Genomic DNA, 26,202 nt, shown 5'->3' with positions numbered 1-26,202 from the left:
TTGGGGTATTTATCCCTCAGACACCTTCCCTGCCAGGCTCAAAGTCTGTCTCAAAGCTACTGCCCACGCCAGGCATGCCATCACCCCCGGTGGACCCCCTGACCCATGCCCATACTTCGCAGACGGTTGTTTCATTGCACTCTCTTTGCCTGGGGTGGGTAGCAAATAGTAGTTCACTCAAAGTATAGGTCTGCATGATTGATAACACTTGGCTTACGAGTTTGCATGAGAAAGGAATGTCCAGGTTGGTTAGTTATGCAGACAGTGGGTAAATACATCCACAGGTGAGTGTGGAGTTTGCCGGAACTTCTGCTCTGCAGTCGAGACCTGTAATGCACAGCTCTGGGATTAGTGTGCGTAGTAAGCATCTGGCAAACCTCCAAATCAGTAGCTAAGAACACGGTACAGGCAATAAATCCAGCAGACCTGGGATTCGGATGACAGGTACCTTTGGGCAGGGAGGATTACGAATACACCGATTCTTAGGGGGAAATCATTAAAGGACCATTTGACACCATTACATTGATTGGGTTCCTCATCAGAAGCAGATGGGAGAAAAGCATGAGAGAAAATGCACCAGTCTGCCCTTCAGGAACATGAAGTCCTTGGAACACTCAGCATTTTCACTTGATTTTCTGGTTTGGTCGCTGTTGGGGAGAAGTGACAGATTTCCAAATGGCCCATCACCACACATGCTCTGCTGGACCTGGGAACATTCTTTCTGTGTGGCTCAGGGTAAGTCCCAGAGATCCATTTGAGTGTGAAGGCAAACACAGGCTTGCGTAAGTTGACAAAGGACTGAGCCTTGTTTCAGAGAGCACGTGTGACAGGCTGAGCAGCTCAGAGCAGGCACTGAGAAGCAGCAAGGACTGCTGGGGGACTGAATGGAAAACACTGAAGGCCTTTTAGCATCCCTCAGCTGTTCACCTCATCATGGTCCCTTTTCTTGCTCTGCATTCAACTGTCTGTTCTTCGTGGGCACTAAAAATAACGTCAGGAACGGCCACCACAATGGACTGCAACCCAAACAAAGCTCAATGCCATCGGAGCCGACTCTGCCCAGCCACCCTGCAGTACAGGGCAGAACTGCCCCGGTGGGTTTCTGAGACTAAGTCTTCACCGAGTAGGAAGATCCCTCTTTCTCTGGCAGAGCATCTGGTGGTTTAGAACTGCCGACTTTGAAGTTCACCGCCCAATACGTGACCCACCACACCACACGGGCGCCTTACATATGGACCATGCTGGCTCCTTTGTAAGATTTCTCAGGACGTTATATGTACACATAAAAGAAAAAGAAAACAATTCCTATCTTATATCAACTCATTTTTTGAACTGTCACACTCTCCTGCCACAATTAAAATTAAATTGCTCAAGGCAGACGTTACAACTTGTGTAGGAGTCAAGAGTCTGACTGTTGAATATCCATCAGCAAGCTGGGTGACTCTGGATGAGTTACTTAACCTCTCTGTGCCTCAGAATCCCCCTGTGTCAAAGAGTGGGTAAAGCAAATCCTTATGTCCACTAATGTTTGGGATTAAATGACTAAAGGCCTTGTAATTAGGCAAAGGGCAGTCCATGTTCCACTCAATAGTTACTGTTTAAAAAAAATCACATATCAGAGATTTATACTATGCAAGTCCAGATATTTTCACAGGCTTTCAGCATTCAAGATTGGTGGAAACGTTCAGCTGGGGCTGGGCTTTGCTGTTAGAGCTTTGACTGTGACTGTGAGCTATTGGACGACTGCTGCCTGGCCAAGGGCTGGAGCACACGTCCATTTAACCAAGATCTTGCCTTTAGCGCTACAGTCTTCATTGTTGTTCCCTCGATGGACACGTTTTTCTAATGCTTAAAGCATCTCGTCTTTATGCACATGACTCCCGTCAGCCCTGCCAGCACAGATGGGCGAGCTTTGCTCCGTCACATCCCCGACGGCGCCCAGTGCCAGGGGGCACTGAAAGCTGCTAACGGCCTGGACCGCAGAGCTTTTTGTGGTCTTCTGCCTGCCCTCTCTCCTATCTTCCCTTCTCACCCCTGGTGGTCAAGCCTGCAGTGTGGCACCCTACTCCTGTCCCGTGCTCCTGTCTGTCCTGCGCAGAGAGCGCTTGTCTGGCTTTCCCCACTCCCGTGTGGAGAGGGGTTGCTTTGTGCAAGCTCCCGCACGCCCTTGCCCAGTTCATCTTGGACACACGACGCCCCATTTGAGGCACGCAGTACACGCCTGACCATGAGAACGTGGCGGCATGATGGAGGGAACCGTGGATGTTCGACTCTGGGGTCTTGGGGTGAAAAAGGGCTGCACCTGTCACTCGACTTGTTCCGACTCCTGGTGACCCAGCCCCATCCCCACCCCCTGTGTGTCTAGGTAGAACTGCACTCCGTGGCTGATCAGATTGCCAGGCCTTTCTTCTGAGGCACCCATGATGGACTTGTCCTCTTGGTTCGGAGCTGAGGACAGTACCAGGGCCTCCTCCACCCTCAATTGTCTTGCAGTCAGGGCGCGCTGGGAAACCTGGAGCGGAGCCGTGGACTCAGGCTAAGTTCTCACTCTTCCCCTGGGAGCTCCAGTTAGGAGAGGCAGGCCCTGCCCAGAGTAAACCGCCACTGTCAGTCATTTATCTCACAGAACTTCCTTTGAAGTGAAAGTGACACTGGTGATAAGGGTGGGAACTCCTGCGAGCTCTCTGTGAAAGGGCCTCTTATCTATTATGGCAACCAACAGAAACACCTGCTGCTGCCCAGTGGATTCTGGCGCACGGTGACCCTACATGACATAGAACTGTCCCAAAGGGTCCCCTGGCTGTGATTCCTTACAGGAGTAGACGGCCACCCATTTCTCTGGTGGGTTCAAACCTGACCTTTCGGTCAGTAGCCAGGGGTCGGGGTGGGGGGTGCTCAACCACACTCCCTGGGTTGATTGATCTCGAACCTATGTGGTGTCTTCCGAGTCTTCTGGCACTTGCTTCTGAATGTGGGAAGCAGTGTTTTGTTCCGTTTTTATGTAACAGGTCTTTGGGTATTGCTGTGAGGCCATCAGAGTTCAGCTCCCCAAGTCTCCAATGTCAAGAGCCTGAATGGTGTCTGATGACAAGGGAGTACTTCATGTGAATGCTAATGAGCTACTGGCATCGTGCACATGCAGATTTCAACATTTCAGTTCTAATGCTAGATTTTCTTGAAAGAACCACAACTCTAACCATGTGCCTTTTAACTAATTCATGATCCACTTGGGTGGCCTTTTTGGTCTGTCTGGTTTTCCATTCATGTTTTCTAATTAGTTGTTTCAATTGTGTAATTCCCTAACTCTTTGTGGAGAAAAGTGTTTCTCTTTGTAAGACAATGGCACTGGGTCTTTTTCTTTCCTGGGGTAGGGCACTCCCCAGGCAGACAACAGAGCACCTGCAGCTGCCATAGAACGTGACCAAAGCAGCGTGTCAGTCAACAAGGAGGCCGTTGACTCCTGGGTAAACAGTCTCATCTTGAAAGAGACTACACACTATTGATGAGGAGAAATTCCTTTTGTAAATGTTTAGGATCTCCCTTCTATAGAAGCAGCATGGTGGAGGAGGATAGATATCATCCCAGATTCCTGAAAAAGCACCAATCAGAACGCCTTCCTTGCTTTTCTTCTCGGTCCACACTCACTAAAAGACAGTATTCTGCCATTTGCAGATGACTCTGGATGACAATAGAAGTCTACAATCCATTTCCGGGGTCCACTCAGGGATGGCACCTCCATGACCATCGCCCCTCTGATCATAGGTAAGGGATGTGAAAGGCTTGTCAGAACATTTTGGAGTCGACTGTGGCAGACGCAGTTGGGTTGAAATGTAGTATTGTATCATTTGATCTTGCTTTTGACATATTTTAAAGTTGTTTTAGTTTTTTTAAAAGGGATGGGGAAATACACATGAATTACAAACAAACAAACCAAAAAACCAAACTCAATGGCATCCAGTCAATTCTGACCCACAGGGACCCTGTATGACAGAGCAGAATGGTCCTCATGCATTTCTGAGACTAACTTTATGGAGTAGAAAGCCTAGTCTTTCTCCTTCATGCATGAATTAAGCCTCTGGTCAGTCCTGATCTCGGACCACAGACCAGGGATGTGAATGGCTTTGCTGGCAAGCAGAATGCACTCATGGGGGGACTGTTGCAGGTGTAATTGGTTTGCATCGTTTTATCTCCTTTTTGATCCATTTGAAATTAGTTCTAGTTTTTGGATTTTTTCTGTTTTCAACTGAGGTTTACCTGTTTTACTTTGGTATTGTTAGTTTTGTTGTTGTTGTTGTTGTTATTGTTGTATGTGTGTTTTTAATGATTTTCTGAATATGAAATCCAGGAGAGGTAAATCTATAAAGACAGTATTTGGATGAATAGTTCCTTGCAGGTATGGAAGGTAAGGTTGGGGGAAATGGCGAGCTTATAATGAAGAGTACAAGAATGAAGAAAATGTTCTAAAACTGATTGTGGCAATGATTGTACAATTCTTCTTGATGTGATAGAAATATTGATCATTAGGATACAAGAATTACATGCAGATAAAATGGTTATTATACATTTCAGAACCAGTGAAGACATAGAGGCCATTTCTGGCCCTGTCATATAGCACTCAACAAGGTTCCGTGCACCAAGCATTTATTGAACACCTATGTTATGTCACAAGGAGTCCCTATGAGTGGAAATCGACTTAAGAGTACTTAACAACCACACAACTTTAAGGCAAGGCAGCCTTCTGCTCGAGAGATTTCCTCCTGGAGTGGCTGCAGATGACAACAACACACAAAACCCACCATCTAAGTGGGCGGTACAAAGGTTTTCTTTTGCGCAATGGTAAAGATTTTTTCCCCCACTAAATCTGCATACAAGCATTCGGTTATAGGAGCCAAAATGACAGAAGGCTCCTGCCTCTGAGAAGTTCCAGAACCAAGTCCTGCCTGGAGTGAAGAAGGGCTTTCCTGCTGTGCTTGTCACTGGGCTGGATCAGAGGGTGCAAGCTTGCATGGCTCACCTTCCCAAGCCCTTCCTGACATTCCGTGACTTACTTCCCTTCACCGTCTGCATCAAACACTTGGCAAACTCACGGTCTTCAGATTAAAGGGGAATTGTAGTAACTCCTCTGAGGTACATGTCAGTGTTCTCAAATCTAGTGCAATGCAGTAACAATCATATGGGCTTACATTAATTACTCTTTAAGAGTTTCCAACCATCTGCATTGAAGCCACTAATTGCTTGCTATTTTAATACAATGGTATTGGTTTTTTTAAATATTAAATACTTTTATTGGGGGCTCTTACAGCTCTTATCACAATCCATACATCATTCCACTGGGTCAAACACATTTGTACATATGTTGCCATCATCATTCTCAAAGCATTTTCTTTCTACTTGCGGCCTTGATATCAGTTCATTTTCCCTCCCTCTCCCACCCATATAATTTATGAACCCTTGATAAATATGAAAATTAATATTTTCATATCTTATATAATCTCATCTCCCTTTACCCACTTTTCTGTTGTTCTCCCCCTGGGAGTGATGTTGATCCTTGTAATTGATTCCCCCTTTTTCCTCCCACCTTCTCCTTACCCTCCAGGTATCTCCATTCTCATTATTGGTCCTGAGGGGGTGTATCTGTCCTGGATTCCCGGTGCTGAGGGGTCTTATCTGTAGTACTATACATGTTCTGGTCTAGTCAGATTTATTTATATACAACGGTATTGGTTTTAAAGAACCCATTTTTGGTTTTTGTTTTCACAAAAGCAGAGAATGCCTCTGATCTGCGCCTCAGCCCTGGGTGAAGGGGAAGCATTCACGTGGAGCTCCGGGGGAGGCAGAACATTTTGACCTGAAAATAGTTCTCTTTTGAGGTTTAACAGATTATGTCTCTGCATTTTATTAATTTTGGAGTCATCCAGGGGTCTCGCTTCCAGGATTTCCTCTCTCCAAATTTATGAGCCTGGCAAGTTTATTCTGCTGAAAGTGTGGAGAACTATAGGTCATGGTGCACATGTTTTGCAAATACTACACAACAAAGGCCTATTCAAGGGCTCTAGCAACATTTTCAGTGATGCGATTCGTGGACAACTAAGAAATAAATGAAGGAGCTCTCGTGGTTCAGGAGCCCAGTGGGAGCACCGGGAGGCTAATCACAAGGGTGGCAGTTCAAACTCACCAACCAAGAGGCACTCCATGGGAGAAAGATGAAGCTGGTAGCCCCATCAAGATCTTCTACCTCAAAGCCCCAAGGAATAGATCAACTTCATCCTACGAGGTGCTGCCACACGTCGAAATCGACTGGATGACAGTGGTCAACAAATAAAATGTAAGGATCTCTTAGACAGTGGTGCGATACAAATAAACAGATCCTCAAGTAAAGGCTACTTCAGTTTAATTGACCTCGGGAGAGCAATTCAGGAAGACGCACTTGACAAAGCGGCAATTTTGGTCAAGGGTCATTCCAAGAAAAAAGTCACTGCCATTGAGTTTCAACTCATGGTGATCCTCTAGGTCAGGCCAGAACTGCCCCTGTGGGGCAGACTGTACCTCTTTGTGGGCATAGAAACTGTACCTCTTTGTGGGCCGAGACTGTACCTCTTTGTGGGCATAGAAAGCCTCACCTTTCTCACTTGGAGAGAAGCTGGTGGTTTTAAACTGCTGACCTTGTGGTTAGCAGCCCAATACACAACCATTATGCTACCAGGGCTCCTGCAAGGGTCATTCGCCTAGGTAAATACATCCTTGAAAAGGATCTCTGAAACAGCACCTACGGTTTGGTGCACGTGGGAACTTTTCTGGAGAGTGGGTCCACAGCCTTCATGGTTTTCAGACTGGGCGTCCAACCAGTTCATTTCTGCTCACCCTCCTACTGGGAATATCTGATTTCTGTCTTATATCTACTGGAACAGACTCTAGGAGGCGTGAAAAAGTTCCAGGAAAAATGAAAGGATAGCAAAATGTCCTACAAACATCTGAACACCACGCCTCCTCCCCCCTTACAGTTGAACACAACCTCCAGGTGATTCTTATAGATCCCTGGGCATCTTGTTAAAATGCAGCTTCTGATTCAGTAGATATAGGATGAAAATGCCAATTCTCAGCAGGAATTCCGTGACAGTTTAGGAACCCTGTTTCCAAGAATCCACGAATCAAGTAGCCGTAAGAATCAGTTTGTGTAACGGGTGGTCTTTTCCTGTCTGGAGAAAAGAAAAGTGAAGAAAATAAAAGACAAATGGGAACAATTCGCCCAAAGGGACCTCAGCCTCTAGTGCTCTCAGAGCAGAAACACGAGGTGGTGCCAAGCAGTCACAATCAAGGGTCCCAATGGCATGGTAGAAAAACATGGAATAAAACTCAAGATCATAAAAATGACTAGGCTTGTTGGTCTGATAGAGGATAGTGGAACTCTCAAGGTTATGGCCCATGGCCACTCTTCAAGCCTGGAATTAACGTCAGGTTCCATGGCCCTTTTGGCCAAAAAATGAACAAACCTACAAGGTGCACAAGATCCCCAGGGAGGGACCATATGCAGCTTCTGAATCAATAGATATTGGATGGAAATGCAAATTCTCAGCAGGCATCCTTAGACTAACCAACCACAGGCCATCAAAAGGGCAGGTCCTCTACAGGGTAAAGGTTCAGAAGGCAGGAATGGGCAGGCAAGAAGGTTGAATGGAAAATGGTAAATACAAGAAGAAAAGGATTACATTGTAAATTAATGCCACAAAGTTGTGTGCATGTACTGCTGAATAGAACACCACTTTGCTTTGTAAGGGTTCCCTTCATCACATTAGAAGGTGTTTTTTTTTTTAATTTTAAAGAACAGGAGCTCTTGATTTTTCTTTTCTTTTTACCCCTTGCCCAGATTCTTCCTAAAGATCAAAGGCTATAAATGTTCTCAGCAAGGCAACTGATTGATCTTTAGCAAGTTCCTTCTGTAGGATTTGGTACTTGCTCAGTGTGAATTCTGTATGTGTGCCGAGGTTAGAAAGTCTAACTTTAACAGAGGCCGGCTAACTCCTATGATACTATCAAAACCAGGAAGAGCAATGAGACCACAACTCACTAATGCTATGCCTTCCTTGTCTAGGTTTCCATGCATTGCCACCGTCTACAATGTGTTTTGGCATGAGGTGGGGGAAATACCACAACCTTAATGCTTTTAGCTTGCATTCAAATACCAAGGTATGCTCACAACGAAGTCCACTTTTCTTCGTAACCCAAAGAGCTGATGTTCTTTCCTGCCTCACTTCATCTTCTCAGACCCCATAGCCTACCTCGTGGTTGAGGTTGACACATGTTAACTGAGCCCCCGCTGTATACCTAGACACTGTGTGCTGAAAATACAAATGGGGGGTCACTATTTCTTGCTCCTAAACTTATACCTCACACACTGGAGAAACAAATTCCACTGGTAATTATTCCCGGGTCAAAAGACAATTGATGTCATGTCTCCAAGAAGGACAAAGGAATAGCCAATAGCACGTTAAAAGAAACTCATCATCATGGGGGAAATGCAAATCCAAACCACCAGAGATAGCAGTCTGTACCAATCATGGTGGGTACAAACTCAAACAGACATGGAATAACAAAGACTGGCGAGGATGAGGATAAACTGGAATGCCCATCCTTTAGAAAATAGTTTGACAGTTCCTCAAAACGTGAAACATTGCGCTTCTACAAGACCCAGCGTTTTCTCCGGTCCTGCAGAGCTGGAAGGGGCCCTGGTGGCTGTCAGCAGCTCGAACCCACCAGCCATTCTGAGGGACAAAAGTGGGGTCCTCGGCTCCCATCACCACTCGTAGCTTCGCAAGTCTAAGAGCAGTAGGTTTATAGAGCGGCTAGGAGTTGGAACTAAGGTGATAACGCAATAGCTTAAAAAAGAAAGAAAGAAAACTGGAGGGAAAAAATCCTATACATAAATATTCATATCAGTGGTACTCATAATAGCCCCCAAATGGACACCTACTATTTATCAACTGGAGAATGGATATACAAAAGGAATATTATTCAGTCACAAAAGAAATAAAGTACACACCCATGCTACTACATGGATAAACTTAGAAACCATGATGCTAAGTGAACAGAGCCAGACAGACTGGCCACGTAGTGTACAGGACGTCCAGAGGGGCACATCCGCAGGGAGAAAGTGGTTTGGAGTTGGCCAGGGGCACAGGAGGAGCATGGGAGGAAGGGAGAGTGGCTGCTAATGGGCAGGAGGATGAAATGTGCTGGAAGTAGAGCATGCCATGATCTTGCTGCAGGTCCTGCTGAGTGTACAAAAAACCTCCTGAAGGGGTGATGTTGACAATATGCAACGTATACCTCAACAACAGCACAAAGTCACCGGAGAAGGGCAGGTCGTTCTGGTCCTTTGGTGTGAAAGGTCATCGTTTTCTTTTCTCTTGGCCACAATGAGATAACACTCTTGACCTCATTCTTGTCTCCCAAGGATGGAGGGGATCCAGTGACCTATCTGAAATTCCCATTCCTGTTTGTCTCTGGGAGGTTGTTTTTCTGTTCCCATGCTGTATCACTCACTCCCTGTTCATATGATTCAATAGTGATGACTACTAACAAATTCATCATCACTAATGTTGATTAAGGGCCATTAAGAAACAGGGGGTTGCATCGATACCCAGTGTAACCTTCACTCCGAAACGAAGGAACATTCATTAGGTTGATGGAAAGCAGGAGGAACAATCCATTGTGATACCGTGTGTCCCTCAGTTACACAGGAGGAGCATACGAACACCTGCAGGCAGGGGCCACAGGAGCAGGCTTTGTCTCCACCCAAATAAAGCTCTAGGTAGTGCCTTCCACCAAAGTGTCCTCACCAAGCAAACACTGCGAGACCATGTAAAGGATGGGGGTTCAGTCAAGCCAGTGTTCTGTCTCTTCACCCGCATCAACACACACAGTAGCACACAGGGAAAGACTGCCCTATAGACATGGTCCCTCAAAGCCAAAGTCCCCATCCTTTTACTTTAAGGTTCTCACTGTATTTTTTCTCAAACAGTATTTGTTCCTATACCGTGTATCTATTTCTGAGATGCATATGGCAAATTCGGAGAGATCATTTTTTCTGATGCTCATGTATCTTACCCACTGCAATTAGGATCTGCATGTAAGCTCAGAGCTTTAAAAATGGTTCTTTAATTATTGAGCATTTCTATATCACATCATACCATATTTAAATTAGGAACAGGTATGCCCAACTCTAGAGAGATCTGCACGAAGACACCCTGCTATTTTCTTAATTTGTGGTCTCTTCAGGAGGTACCGAGTAATTTTTAGTATAATTTAATCTACATTAAATTACAGAGTTTAAATCCCTGTAAGATCATGCAGCTTCAATTTCGTCAACTTTGCTTCTTTCAAAACCTCTTTACCATGGATACACACATCATTATACTTGCTCGATAATTAACCACCACTACAGAAAATGTTCCACTCTCCTCCCAACTCCTTAAAAACAAACAAACAAACACCACAAACAGGATGGTTTAAGGCCTCGGGTACAGCATAGCACACATGGTCCTGGACTTGACAGACCGGTGCTTTGCTTCAAACTTGACACCACTCCGGGCCTAACAGGAAGAGGAAGTGCACATACCTGGCTTTACCAGGCCTGACTTTGGTTCCTTCTTATAGCGGGTCGGCTGGATGTTTCCCTCACCAACCACTCCAACTGTGCATTTCTTCCTGGTGACGTCTTCATCGCTTCCAGGGCAAAAGCCACCAGGGCTGCTTCCAGTATCAGAGGGCGTCTTCACCGGAGATACGGACTGGCTGCTGGGGCAGCCTGTGTCATCTACAAGACATGAACGAGTAGGCCTTAAGAGAAGCCATGCATCGTCTGACATGCACACGTACAGACACATGCCCTCCAGAGGCTCCTGCTACCCACCGAGGTGGGCTCTTCTCTCAGCACTTCCCCGTTCCTTTGTGTGCTTGTGTTAACAGAGAAAACACTGGCTGCCATCACACGTAGGCCGAGGCCAAAACTTAAAAGCTTTTTGGATCCCAAATATTTCTGTACCTGCCATATGGTCAAAGCCTAAAGATAGGTGTGTCAACACTTCATGTAGTTTATCTTGGATCTTAAAACGGTGTTAAAATTCAACTTTTAAGTTACTTATTATTACCAGGGCCATGGCTAGCAGTTAATATGCACCATGTGATGAGTGCTTATTAACAAGAAAGGCCTACTAGTGGGTGAAGGGAGACATCGGACAGCGCAAGATATGACAAAATAATAATTCATAAATTATAAAGGGGTCATGAGGGAGGGGGAAGGGAAGGGAGGGGGAAAATGAGGAGCTGGTGCCAGGGGCCTAGGTGGAGAGCAAATGTTTTGAGAATGATGAGGGTAACGAATGTACAAATGTGCTTTACACAACTGATGTATGTATGGATTGTGGTAAGAGTTGTATGAGTCCCCAATAAATTAAGAAAAAAAAAAGAAAGACTATGGGGAAAATATTGAATTTTGCAGAAAGTTTTAAAAGAAAATGGAGGGAGCTAATAATGATGAGTACAAGATTAAAGAAAATATTCTGAAACTGAAAAAAACAAGAAAGTCCTACTGCTGACTGGTATAAGTACTTACTGTATTTGTTAAATATTTATGATGGTTGGCTAGTTCATTTGTACCGGGATGAGAATTATGTGGCATGTAAAGGCAAATCAATATTACTTAAAAGGTATGTCTACCCAGACTGATCCATTACTAAATAGGTCTTTCTCACGCAGAAATAGTTTGACACCCGAGTTACTTTAAAGAATCCATCTTGAAGAGTGCCTACCTGCTTCAATGAACAAAAATAAATAAATGTATTCATTTTTATAATTGTGTAAACTGCACATGTTTCTACATGCAATGTTACATAAAGGCAACCTAGAGCCTCAACATATGTGTCCTTTGCTTTAACTTTTAAAGTATGGAATAGAAAAGCTCGCTTTGAACATTTACTCAGTAACATTTTACATAAGGGCCCACATGTGAAGGAGAAAGAGAACAGAAGCTAAGATTGACATATGACTAACCTGTGATCCTTGCTCCCCAATGTTTTTAATCTAATTTAATTTAAACAGAGGAGTCAAATGGCTTTAGTTTCTATGTACAAAAATGCACTTAGGAAGATTAAGATACCAAAACTGTCAGTACTGTCATTTCAGCATGAACATGTTTGCTCCTTACTTTTACCTTGACATGTATCCTCTCGGAATTATTTGTTCAGGGGTTCTCAAGGACTATGATTGCATTCAAAATGATTATTATATTTTAATATCTGTATATGTGGTGTGAATAAATCGATAATAGTACAGCATATGGGGTTAACGTTATAAAAACCTAACCATGACCGTGTGGGGATGAGGTGATTCAGGACTATAGTTTTGAGGAACACCAAGGTCAACTGAAAGGTCAATGTTCTACATCTACTTTGGTGACTAGATATCGAGGTCTTAAAAGCTTGTGAACTGCCATCCAAGATGAGTAATGTAACCGTAAATCCCTCTCCAACTGGAATATTGAAGGGTGAAGAAAGTTAACACAAACAATTAGCCCAAAGGACTTACATGGACCCCTGCTTCCATGACCCTGAGGCCACATGGTACCTGGCTACCATTGCTGACCACTTTGAAGAGCATCACAACAAACCGTCTTGGATAGTAGGGTAGGAGCCCTGATGGAGAAGTAGTTCCAAGTTGGGCTGCTAACTTCAAGGTCAGCAGTTCGAAACCACCAGCCAACTCCTTGGGAGAATGATGGGGCTTCTTAATGCCGTAAAGAGTTGCAGTCTCAGAAACGCACAGGGGCAGATCTACTCTATGGCCCTTACACACCCGTTGGGTTTACAACCGAGTGCACACTTGTGGCTCAAACAAGAACACTAGGGCGATACACTTTAGAACCATCAGCTAGATGGGGTCTAACGTGCTGCATTTACCCGAGGATCAAGTTCAGAAGGCAGAAAGGCATGGGACAGGACAAGTGGACACGGTAAACCAAGGGAGGGAGAAGTGTTGCAAAGTGTGCACCGAGTGCAATGTCAGGAAACAATGTGTATGAATTGCTGAATGAAAGCCCGATTTGCTGTGTGAACTCACACCCAAATTACAGTAACATTTGAAGGAGATCCATTGTTTTATAAAAAGATGTTTTTCAAACTATGTTCAATATAGAAAAATAAAGAGATGATCTCGATGTCAGCTTTTACATTTGTATGCAATAAGCTTTTGTGTTAGGTTCTCTAAAAAGTTATGAGGCCAAAAGTTTGAAAACTTGAGGGAAAAAATTTAAATCATGGAACTTTAAGAAATCATCTGCAGCAATTGCTGTTTTATTTCCTATGAGAAAAAATTGAAGAAAGCCAGGGGAAAAAGTTACCTTTTGTGAACAAATTTTGTCTCAGAACATCTACTATCACTCACTCAACTTCTCAAGAGTGTAGTGCTCTTGTTTTGAAGAGATGAACTGTATAAAATGTTATTTTGTCTTCAGTCATTAAGATCAATGTATTACTTTGTCTATAATTGCTGATAATATTCCACCCACCATTTTTACTCCCTACTTTACCTGTTATTGGTTCCGTTTTCGTTATCTGCCTCTACTATGTATTTCAAAGCACAGGGAAGATGTAGAAAATATGGAAGGCTACATAGTTCCTTCCTCCCAGTCCCCCCACAACTTGTATATTTTTACTGTGCCTAATTTCTGAGATATCTAACTTTTCAGTCTTCTGCTTGTGGTACTAGAGAAATATTAAGTAGATCTCAGGCTTTTAGATTTCGTAGACCATTAAGCTTTCCAAATAAAGTATCTAAGGGTAGTATCATTATGAAAACACAGAATTATCATCTAGCACTTGGTACATGCCACCTGTCACCAAAAGGGGGAAAAATGTTAAACAGATCGACAATGAAGCTTACACAGACTGTATGCTATATACAGGATGCATGTGTGCATGCACACGATCACCAGGATGGGTTGGCACAGGGGCTGCATCAATGGGCTCTGGCATCACGGGTACAGGAGCAGCAGACAGTGTTTGTTTTGTTGTACACAAGGTCACAACCAACTGGATGGCACCCAGCAATGACATGTAATGCACATGCTAAGAAAGGAAACCAGAGCACCCAAGCCCAGTGCCATCGAGTCCATTCTGCCTCATGGGGTCTCTGAGGCAGACCTTCACAGCAACAGGCAGTGTCAGCTTTCTCCTGTGCAGCAGCTGGTGGGCTGGATGGTTGCCTCTCGGTTAGCAGGCTAATGTGTACCTGACAGTGACACCAGTTAACATAATTGTAGTTTCTTAAACTGAGTAAATTTTGAGAAATTCATTAAAAAATTTATAGTTGGATATGTTAACTTGCCACACTCCCTCCTGGTAACCTCCTTACCTCCCCTCTCCTGAACTGTAACATGAAGGGGTATGCGGATCATAGTCCAGGGACCTCAGCTTTAGAACACGGATGAAACAGCAAACTGAAAGGAAAGAGAATTTTCTCTCCAAACAACAAGTGAACTTAAGAAAGCCTTCAGGTGTTTTCGATCTTGTTAACAGGAATATGTAGTCTACACCTATGGTACTAAATCATTACACGTTGGAGTAGGTTATACTACTGTGAATGTGTGCAGTGTGCTGTCCTTTCAAAGATACCTCCTTGTGAAGTACTTGCAAAAGATGTTCTCATTGAAGATGAAGCACAAACTATCTCAACCGTTCATATGATATTATCAAAGAAAACTCCGTGCTTTCTAAGCCTGCATATTCTACTTAAAGATTCTTAAATCTAAGGAGTAAAAATGAAACCACAGGATAAAACCCGATGTCATTCCCCAACCCACCACCACCACCCCCCAAAGTTAAACTAAGAATCAAATGCATTGTGTTTAAATTCGACTCACTGGACAAAAAGAACAAATTAAACACCACTGACAATTTTCAGAAGCATTACATTTGTTTGAATAATCAAGGAGCTAAACTAAAGTGCCATCCATCAAAGGCTATCTTAAGATTCCGTAATAGAGAACTATAACTAGCCGTGGGTCGCATCATGTACAGTCTTTATAAGGATGATTAGAATCCACTGACAAAAGAATTGCCATCGCGTCACCTGTGACCTGTTTCCACTTCACTATGAAATAGCCAGTTCCTGGAACAAAGGAAACTCAGCAGTGATGAAAAGACGAATTCCTCTTGGTTTCCTTCTCAGACTTTAGGCCGTACGCGTGTATGGTCTCAGCAGCACGCTGTGTCTAGAAATTAGTGGTCTTGACCATGCTGCTCACGCGGCTGTCTCTGTGCTCCTGAAGCGGTGCTCTGCTCTTCCTGCATGCGTGAAGAACCCCTGGGTCTGAATGACAGAATAAGGAGCATCCCCTTTGGCTGCTGCTGCTCATCTTTCATCCCATGTGGTCCCTGCCTTGCTCCTTAGACTTGCATCTGCCACCTTCTCGCCAAGGCGCAAAGCTGCTAATTGCTCAGAACGGATTCCAGCACTTGGACAAGACTCAACAGGTCTCCCCAGGGTGCCCGGGGGGCTCCTGTTCTCCTCGTGGATCCCAAAGCAGAGAAATCTAAAGAATATGGCCTAATAATTCAAAATTATGTACTTATTTCCATTAAAATGATTGCTTCGTGAGCTTCGTAGATGAATCCCTTTGCAATAAACAGATGAAAATACTTGCTTGGAGTTCTCCACATTGAAAGGGTATTTTTGCTGTGGTTGGAAACTTTCAGGCTCAAAGGGCCAGCGTGGAGCGGTTTCCAGTCCAGTAAGATTGTAATTCAAGTGGGCTACAAGGAGAGGGAATGTGCTGTGCTTGATTCGACTCCCATTTTGCTAGTGTTCGGTTAGAAAGCATATGGACATGCCAGGTTTTCAATACTAGTCATTCTAAGGATTACATGCTAGATTCTGGTTAAAGCTCAGGAACGGACGTTGGGTGGCGGCAGTCTGGGGAAGGCAGTGGTGAATTGAACCTGCAGTGTGTGCCTGAAATGTCACACCATTTCTAGCCAGGGTCTCCAGGCGTTAGGCATGAGCAGCTGAACACCTAAAATAAGTACCCAATTTTCAGGGACTTTTTTTGCATTTGAATCAGTCCATCAACTAGTGATCACAGAGGCAGCTTTTCTTTTTCACAGTTCAATTTTGTGCTTATATTGAGGGGGGAGGGAAGAAATGTCTAGTTTTTCGCAGATTACATGGGAGAAAGATATGAAAGAAAGTCTGCTTCCATAAAGACTTCCATGGCCCCTGGAGCAATTCCACTCTGTCTTCTAGGGCCACTAGGAGCTGGAATCAATCAGAAGGCAGGGGGTTGGAGTCATTGATTAAATAAGTATATACATTAAATCCTATTGCACAGGAAGCAGTGAATTAGCCCTCAGGTGCTATACCCAATCGGCCCTGATAAAAGCTTAAAAATACACCAAAAGGTGGATGTAAGTGCCATGTAGTAAACTATTTAACATGGCTCTTCTAGCCGTAGCCTTTGCTACTCTCACCAAAAGACCCTCACTTTCCTAATGAGTCTGGGTGAGGAGGTGGGGGAAGCTACTGCTGCGAACATGCTTCAGCTGTGGGTGAGAGTCAACGAGGTGCATTGGGATTGCCACCTTGCTGGGTATCAAATGAGCCCTCTCAGAAACAGGGGTCAGTGTCTCACTACCACCAAGGGAGAAGAGAGGCAAGTAGAGAATGTCCTTTGGACTCCAAGATCCACTTGTGCACAGAACTTCCTTGATCCGGGGGCCAGTTTTGGCACCAGGGGAGTGGCAGATGAGCAGCAGCGGAACCAGGAGCCAGTGCTTGAGCCGGGATGGTGTACTTCCCAGCCCACAGAACCAGTAAAGCGGAGTGCCTTTGGGTAGGACGCTGGCTTGAAGAACGGGATGCCTCCAAGTACTTAATTGGGGATCTGGGTTTCCTGACCAATAGAGCTGGCTATTTGGGGGTCAAGGCTTATTGTGAAGTGACATGACCCCTAGACACTTATTGGCAGTGCCTAAAAACACTTTGTAACCTTGCCAGAGCAGGGCAGGAGCCAGGTCCAGAGGCTAAGGACCAAAGAGAGTCCTGCCTGTGGACATGGCAATGAAGAAGTTTCTTGTCTGGATGGAACACCTGCCCCTGAGCATTTTCACCTGTTAACTTCCCTACTTCACCCTGTAGTTGTGAGCATCATCTATAAGCTCTTGTATGGCCATTGCCATGAACTGTAGACTTCAACAAAGAAGTATAGAGTGCTGGGGGAGACAAAACCATAGCTTATAGTATATAGTCCCTAGAAGCCTTGTCACAGTAAACCCACACCCACAAAAAATGAGGAGTTTCCAGAGCTGAAGGCCTTTGCTTGTTTCGGTTTAATGGGACCAGCACTGACAAAGGGTTCTAGTTTTAGGACAGAGCCATTGACTTTCCTACCGGGGAGAGTACACTTTAAGTCACACAAGGCCTCAGCCAAGGCTCCCCAGCTTCAGCTTCCTGGGCCAGGAAGCCAAGCCATCGGTGGTGCCAGGTAACAGTGGGTAAGTGGATATTTGCTCAAGTTTTATTCAGGACTTCTTCCATAAAATAATATTGATAGCCTCATGGTCAGTATAGGAAGCAGACTAACAGTCCAGATGGAGGTAATACTCCTTTTCAAAATTCTATGTAAAGCATTCGTAATTCACATTTACTCTGCGATTGTTAGACTCGCAGAGCCAAGCCAGAGTTCTTTGATAGCCCATATGTGATCTTATCTCAGAACTAAACTCCATGCCCATTTTTGTAGCTACTGTGTCAATCTATTTTATCGAGGGCCTTCCTTTTTTTCAATGCCCCTCTACTTGACCAAGCACGATGCCCTTCTCTGGGGATTGGGATCTCCTGACAACATGTCCAAGGTATGTGAGATGAAGTCTCGCCATCTTTGCCTCTAAGAAATTGTGAGGATGGCACAGGACGGACGGTTCAGTGTTTCATTCTATTGTGCATTGGGTCGCTATTGGTTGAAACCAACTTGATGGTATCCAACGACATGCACCACGTGGACCAATCAGGTTGCCGGCATAGGCTTGTGACCCATTACAAGTCATTATGGTCAGGATTCTAGGTTACAGGCAACACAGATTGATGCCAACTGAAGAGGCGATAAAGAAATGCTCGAGGGCACGAGGAAGGGAGCGGCCGCCCAGCTCGGGAAGATTTGAGGGCAATGCTCCCTCGTCGGACATCCACATAGCTGAACTCGGAAAACTTTCCCTTTCCCTGTCTTGTTATTAGCAAGGGTAGTGTCACGGGGGTGGGAGAAAGATGGGGTCTTCTACTCCTAGGAATAGTTAGTCTTGGAAACGCACAGGGGAAGTTCTCCCCATCTGATAGAGGGGCTGTGAGTCAGAACTCACTCGATGGGACTGAGTTTGGTTAGAGTATCATTGGAAATTCCTAATAGTAATCATATCTAATATTTACTGAGCACTTATTGTAACCAGAGACAGAATGTTTTTTGAGGATTGATTCCCTTAATTATGTGCACCCCCCTCCCCCAGGGATGGTGAGGCAGTCCCTGGGTGGCTCAGATTCCCTCACTGTTCCCTTTAACCTGCCCACAGTGCTACAAATCCCTCTGCTCGTCTGCTTCAATTAAGCCTGTCTGCTCTTTCCTGCTACTACCTTGACTGGTAAGCTCACCGTTGAGAATTCTCACTCTTATACAAGGAACCCTGATGATGCTGTGGGTTCGGCGTTGAGTTGCTAACGGCAACGTTGGTAGTTCAAAGCCACCAGCTACTATGTGGAAGAAAGACGAGGCTGTCTGTTCCTGGGAAGATTGACAGTCTCCTTACCCCTATAGTGGGTGAGTATGAGTCAGAAAGGGCAGCAATGGGATTGGCAAGAGGCTGTTCAGCAGTTATGTTAGTATAAAGAAATTACAATCGGAAATATTTCTAATATGCCATCTGGGAGGGCATGGGCCGGAAATGGCAGAAATTCTGAATCATCTAAGAGTAAAGTGTGTGATGTTTCAAATGTCCAGGAAAATGCTTGAGAAAAATAAGGTTTTGCCAAAGAGACTCTGGCTCCATGTTTTCCGAGTCATGGCATGGAGGACTATGGAAAGGATGGGGTTTCCTTTTAGAATGCACAGGCACGCGGGCTCCTACATCACACCCTTACATTTCTCTGTTAGGGAAAAGTACTTAACTTTCAAAGCCAACTGGACTCGATTGCAGAATACAGTGCTGCTGTTAGTTGCCCTCAGGCCAGTTCCCACCCGCAGGGGCCTCTGTGGGCAGTGGGTCTACTCTGTAAGGTTGCCAGCTTCCACAGGCAGCTTTGCAGGTCTCTCAAGGTGCCCCGTCTTTCAGCCAGTAGTTGAATGCTTAAGTCTTTGGGCCACCAAGGGACTCCTGAGGTTAAACTAAGCCCTGGCAACTATGGCCTGCAGGCCAAATATGTTTGCCATTCTTGTAAATAAAGCGCTATTGAAACACAGCCGCACCCAATCTTTTGCATATCGTCTATGGCTACTGTCAAGTTATAATGGCAGAACTGAGTGACAGACATCGTCTGGCCCACAAAACTGAAAGTACACAACCAGATACTCGTGAGACAGTGGGGCTATTTGAATGCTCTCTACCATTACACGGAGTCGGGTCAGTAGTGTAAGTAGTGGAGGTGGCATTGTATGTAAGAGCGTTTTGTTGATTGATTTAGGTATTTTAGAAATACACACTAAGGTGTGTAGTTGGGAAGTTTGAAGATTTTCTTTGAAATGCTTCAGCAGGAAAAAAGGAAAAAGGGATGGATGCAGCCGAAGGGTCAAAACCTTGCTCCTTGCGGATAGTAAGCACAGCTGGGAAGGCCAAAGTACCAGCCTCTCTGCTTTTGACAGTGATTCAAGAGCTTCAAAAGACCCCACTGAATTTGACAAACATCGTTTTAAGCGAATACCTGTTTAAATAGACATGAGCGTAGCATTAAAACAATTCATTCTTGTAAGATATTTTGGGTTGTTTCCAATTTTCCTATTAATCTGCTTCATTAGCTTTTCCACATAAGTATTTGGTCAAATCTTTGATTATCTCACAGATGTAATGTAGCTCTAGAAGTGGAATGACTAAGCCTTCCTAGAAGCTTGGGACACTTCACATTTCTATTAAAGTCTTGGCAGTACTGAATATATTTTTGTCACTCCTACAAAATTAATCATTAAAATTTAATTTCGATGTTTCAAGTTGCATTTATTTACTAGTGAAGGTACATTTTTCATATGTTCGTTGGCTTTGTTAGAGTGTGAACTATCCTTCCTCAACATTTTTCCTAGTGTGGCTTAGAACTTCCTAAGTGGCTCGATGACAATGAGGTTTTTAAAAATCTTTTTTAAAATCATTGATCTGTAAGAAAACATATGTGAGAGGTGTTAATGCTTTGCCATTTCATTGTGTTCATTAGCTTTTAATGACTTTGATATTTAACATTTACCCTACTTCTAGCTTTCAAACGTCTCCATATTTTCTTATATGGTTTCTGTGAATACTTATTCTTAAAATTTTCTTCTTTGCTCAAGATCAGCAAAAATATTTGCCTAGATTTTCTTCTACTTTGTATAGTGTTACTTTTCATTTAAATTAAATCCACCTGGCGGGAATTTAGGTGCAAAGTAGATTAACTTTTAATTCTTAGAAAATCCATCCTTTTCACATTATTCCACAATGTTTTTTTTCTGAAGTGATTTGAATGCAGTGAATATTTTTAAGTGACTATATATAAAGATAAGGAGTCATTATTGGCACAGAGGATTAAGCACTGGCTAGCTAAGTGAAATATTGGAGGTTGAAATCCATCAGCCACGCTAGGAATAGAAAGCTGAGGCTCCTCCTGTAAAGATGTATAGTTCTAGTCTGCGCTATAGAGCTACCATGAGTTAGGTTTGGGTATGTATAGATTTGCTAAATCCTACATTCTAAAACTGAGGGTTGCCCACAGTGTATGTTAGCAATGTTCTGATATTCAACTAAAATGTTTAACCACCAAAAGGTTCTCATCAAATGCATTTGGTGGCAATTATGATGACCAAGTTTTTCCTCTTTGAGCCAAGGACATATAAGACTAAACCAGGGTCTCTAAGACTATAGATGTTGTGTTTAAAAAATAATTATTTTGGGGGGGATTCTATAAGTGTTTTTTTCAAAGTCCAAGAGCAATTTCTCAAACTTTCTAGTTCATTTCTGAATTTAGATTTCAGAGCTCATTGGTATGCCAAAGTGTTGAACTAAATAATTCCAGAAGACACATTTAAAAATAACACGAGGCAGAAAGAAATATGGTTTTGTGCCATAGTATCTTGAAAGCATTCAGTTATGGTTTAATGCAGTTCAAAATTCAGTTATATAATTTAGGAGGAAAACCACTGCTATCTTAAGAAAACCTTACGTTCAAGGACGTGGAAATTTAGCTGATTCTCAAGAACTAATATTCCTGAGTATTAACTACATCTTATTCATCCATTAAAAATATTTATTGAGTGTCTATTATGTGCTGGGCACTGTTGCAGGTATGATTATTACTGGCATTTTTGCAGATAGATTGGTACAGGCAGATACAACACTGTAGTCTGAAGTCATGGAGAATCTGAGAGAGGAGATACTCCTACCACAAACCATGGAAATGCACTAAATTGATGTAGTAAGTGAGCTCAAAGAATAATTGCTGCCAGAATCACATTCGGGATTGTCTGCCTCCAAAAGTTCCTGTTTTTCTCACCACAAGTTAACTGATTTCTAAATTTCTCAAGCTCTACCTGTGTTTGGTTCAGTAATTAAACCCCTGGCTGCTAACAAAAAGGTTGGCAGTTCAAACTCGGCAGCCGCTCTGCAGGAAGAGAGATGCTGCACTCTGTTTCTGTAAAGATGTATAGCCTTGGACTGCTGATAGGGTAGTTCTACCCTGTCCCACAGGGTTGGCCATGAGTCAGCATCAGCTGGATGGAAATGGTTTGGTTGTGGTTATGCTTGCTCCAAGAGGGAAGACAGCCATTCTGGGAATGGCCAAATTAAAAACAGAAAGGAAGCCCTTGGGAAGAAGTCACTGCATCAGACCACAAACATTTGATGCCAGAAACCCCTCAGAGTTGTTTCCAGTGTTCGCATTACAACATATGGAGCCACACAAAACACGCGCCAGATACTTCTGCGTTCTAGGTTTCTAATAGCAGAACTGTGAACTCTTATTCTTTCACTCCATTTTAACATCTTTCTGGGGTGATAGCTCACAAGTCTACAAGGCTCTAGAACAATGGTTCTCAACCTGTGGGCCACGACCCCTTTGGGGGTTGAGAGACCTTTTCACAGGGGTCACCCAATTCAATTCATAACAGTAGCAAAATGACAGTGATGAAGTAGCAACAAAAATAATTTTATGTTTGGGGGGGTCACCACAACATGAACTGAATTACAGGATTGTGTACAGCATCAGGAAGGTTGAGAACCACTGCTCTAGAAGAACTTGGCTTCAGGATCATAAAGGTAACCCATATTAATGGTCAGTGTTGAAGTAAAGAACTCTAATTCATTCTCTGCAAATAATTACCAATTGTCTATTGTGTGCCAGAAAATGTTCTAGGTGTTAGGGATGTAATGATGCTCAAGATTTCCAAGATCATCGTCCTCAAGAAGTTTATATCCCAGTGGTTGAGGCACAGTTAATCAGCAAGTTAGGTACACACACACACACACACACACACACACACACACAGCATTTTAGAAAGTGTCAGAAACCCTCTGAAGGGTTGTGTTTGTGGGTCTGGTTAATATTATATAGGATAACTAGGTGGGAGGTATTTCATTAGACAGCTTGCCCTGGAAGGCTTCTGGAGTTACATGAGCTGAGATTGGCAGGGGGGGGGGGGATAAGAAGAAATACATCATAGGAAAGGCAGGGAAATTAATTTCAGGCACAGGAAACAAGGGCGAAAATTCAGACAGAAAGGAACTTCGGGCACTGAAGAAACCAAAGGAGGTTGGGAAGGCTGAGGCATAGAGCATCCTCGATGAGGAGGTTGGAGGGAGTCCAAAGCCTCAGAAGGAGCAGGCCTGGAATTGTACTATGAGGGAGCTTTAAAACGCCTGTGGAAAAAGAGAACGAAAGATAATGGAATTCTTCCCACCCACTTTTTGAAGTACCCTGTACATCTTAAGTTCAGTGGGAGACAGAATATGCACTAAGCTAGAGATGATGCAATTTAGCTTGTGAAGCATAGATTCTATTAATAATAATAAATATAATTAATATTTGTTGGGTGTCTACTGTGTCCTGGGCACGGTTCTAAACACTACATGTCTTAACTAACAATCTAACATCCCTTTGAGGTAGGTCCCATCATCATCCTGATGTGCCAAGGGCACACCAAAGTGGCACTAGAGTGCAGGTCACTTGTTCCATTTGGTTAATTCCCGAGCCGCCTTCTGAGTCACTGTGCTCTGTGGGCTCCTCAGGGCTGGGAGTGCAGGATAAGCAAGCCCGTGTGGAGGTCACGCTCGTTGTAGATGAGGCGTGGCAGTGTGGTAGCAGGAGAAATAAATGGTTTTTAGATATATTGGGGCAAAGATAATTAGAAAGTTTTACACGTGGTAATGAAAATGAAGAAGAAATCAACATCAACTCCTAAAGTTGTGCATAAACAACTGGGTGTATGGTGGTCCTTTCTGAAGTGGGGGAAATGGGTTCACGAGTATGTGGGAATGAAAGCAAGCATCTGGTTCTGATAATGCGTTAAATTTGAAACACTGATTAAGGAAAGCATTGATGATATCACGCAGTCAGTTGTAGAACAGGCCTTCAAAGCATTGGTGGAAAAATTCCATTAACTTGTAATTCCAGGTTTCCATGAAGCTTTTGAAGCCCTCTCATATATGTGAGGCTAAAACTCAGGAGAAGATGGGGGCAGGAGGGTATCACCGCCTGCTGGGGAAGGGATGTAAGGACAGACAGGTCTGTGTGTGAGCCCTTGAAGAGGGGACAGGGGGGCATGAAAAAAGAGCTGATATTTGAGACCTGAGGCTCACCAACGAACCAGCCCCTCCCTTCTGTGAACAGTGGTTCTCAACCTTCCTCATGCCGCGACCCTTCCATACAGTTCCTCCTGTTGTGGCCACCCCCAACCATAAAATTATTTTCATTGCTACTTCATAACTGTAATCTTGCTACTGTTATGAACTGGGCGACCCCCAAGAGGGTCACGACCCACAGGTTGAGAACTACTGCTCTAAGCCATTCTGAGAAGGGGTAGGGAGAAGAGCCAAGGCAGGCAGCTGAGAGGCCAGAGGATGTTCAGAGATGTGTAGTCACAGAAGGGAGGCGCTGGTTCGTTGCTGTTGCTGAGAGGTCAGATGGGAATGTGAGATTTGGCAATTTGGTCATTCCCACTTGACAAGGACAATTTAAAGAGGGGGATTTTGTGAAGTTTTGCTCTGAAGGGCAAAAGAGTATGAGAAGGCTGTAAGAGGATGAGAGATCAAGAGAAATCTTTAAATACACATTTATACATATACTCATGTGTGTATTCAAATACACACATGCATGTGCACATATGTGTGGATGTGTCTATTGTGAGCACATGTGTACACATATTAGAAGATGTCTACTGGAACACATGTGTACGCTAATATGGACAATTTGTTCAAGGGGGTTCCAGTGGAGCACTTCACAGTAAGACAGGAAGTGGAGGGTGATAATTTAGTCAATGTCTCCCTTGTTTCTTGGAGACAAAATAATCATTCCACATGTGAACATTCCTAGGATTTCTCAGCTATTTTGGACCTGAAAATGCTCCCATAAAAGCCATTCTGGTAACGTTCTCAGCAATCGGGGTGGAAGTGAACGGAGGTGAGGTGCGTCTCTGTTACGCCCAGGGCTGGGGGGCTCCTTTGGAAACAGGAGACCCTCCTGGGGTTTCTACCAGCCGCCCACGAGCTCCCTTTGGGTTCACCACCAGAAGGAAAGGGACCCGGGGAGGAGACTGTCTTGCCCAAACACTGTACGCGGTGTGCATCACAGTCTACCAAAGAACGACGGTGAGGGTGGTGCTGATGGCGGAACTGAGAGACTGAGGGCGGCCCCATCTGTGCTGGACGCCAGCAAGGTGTCATCAGGGTGGAGCTGAGTAGGATTGTCCTTCCCCCCAAAAGGGCACATTACGAATCTTTCTGACCTTCCCTCCCCAAGCCCTCCGGGTTTATTTGGAGTTTCTAGACCCTCCCCTAAGCGGCCCTGCCCCACCCTAATTTGTTTGTGTTTTTATAGTGATTTGTCAGGATAAAGTGCAGAAGGAGAATGGGGGTGGGGTATGGAGACAGTGGACAAGAAAAGAAGAAGAGAGCGGAGAGCAACAAGCTCTCTCTTAACCTCTAGAAAACCTTCGGATGTGACTTCACCCCCTCTGACACATGGAGGACAAATGGCTGTGTGGGAGCAAGGTGAGCCGGCTTGCTCTCCTTTCAATTTTTCCTACATTGAGACTCTGACAACAGGGCAAGAAGACAGTGCAACAGATAAAAATGATAAGAAACGGATTAGAATTTAAGGGAAAGGCCAATGCTCCTGATAGTTTATGTAATTGTTATACTTGGCATTTCCCCTACTTTTTAAGCAAGAAGAGTAGTTTAGGATAAGATATGGAATGGTGCTATGATGCGAAACACGGAACCCTGGCGGCCAAATGGTTAAGCACTGGCTGCTAACTGAAGACCTGGTGTTCAAAGCCACCAGTGGCCTCCTGGGAGGAAGGCTGGCAGCCGCCCCCATAAAGATAACGGCCAATGGACCCCCGCAGGGGCAGTTGGGCTGCCCTGTGAGTTGGCACTAAACTGCACACAACCACAGGTTTCCGTGGCGCTTCCAGACTAAGACAGACTAGCAAAGACACCTGAAGACCAGAGGGCGAGGACTCTGTGGGGCCCAACAGTCCGATCTGCCACTGACGGTGGAGATGCCACCTGCACGGGCCAGCATTTCTTTCTTTGTGCATGGGCTCGCCGTGTGTCGACACGACACCCACGGACCGCAACTATGGTTCCTTACTCTTTCAGAAAGGAATAAAAGCGAAAAAGAAGAGCTTAGTCTGGTTCGAGGGACGGGAGATCATTCTGCATTTTGGAATCTAGTCTCATAGACACAATGTCCATGCACAGGAGAATGAGTGCA

The 26,202-nt window shown here is 44.3% G+C and overlaps 1 protein-coding gene across 1 annotated transcript in view; it reads right to left on the bottom strand.

Annotated features, from left to right (window-relative positions):
* SYBU (syntabulin) overlaps positions 1–26,202 on the bottom strand; it is a 78,254-nt gene that overhangs the window by 40,398 nt on the left and 11,654 nt on the right. Inside the window, exon 3 of the mRNA XM_075549350.1 lies at positions 10,616–10,813. Within this exon, the coding sequence (XP_075405465.1) occupies positions 10,616–10,813 (198 nt within the window). The remainder of the gene's footprint in view (positions 1–10,615; positions 10,814–26,202) is intronic.

Source organism: Tenrec ecaudatus, chromosome 5, assembly GCF_050624435.1.
Source record: "Tenrec ecaudatus isolate mTenEca1 chromosome 5, mTenEca1.hap1, whole genome shotgun sequence".
NCBI classification, from domain to species: Eukaryota; Metazoa; Chordata; class Mammalia; order Afrosoricida; family Tenrecidae; genus Tenrec; species Tenrec ecaudatus.
This window is presented reverse-complemented; position numbering and strand designations above follow the sequence as displayed.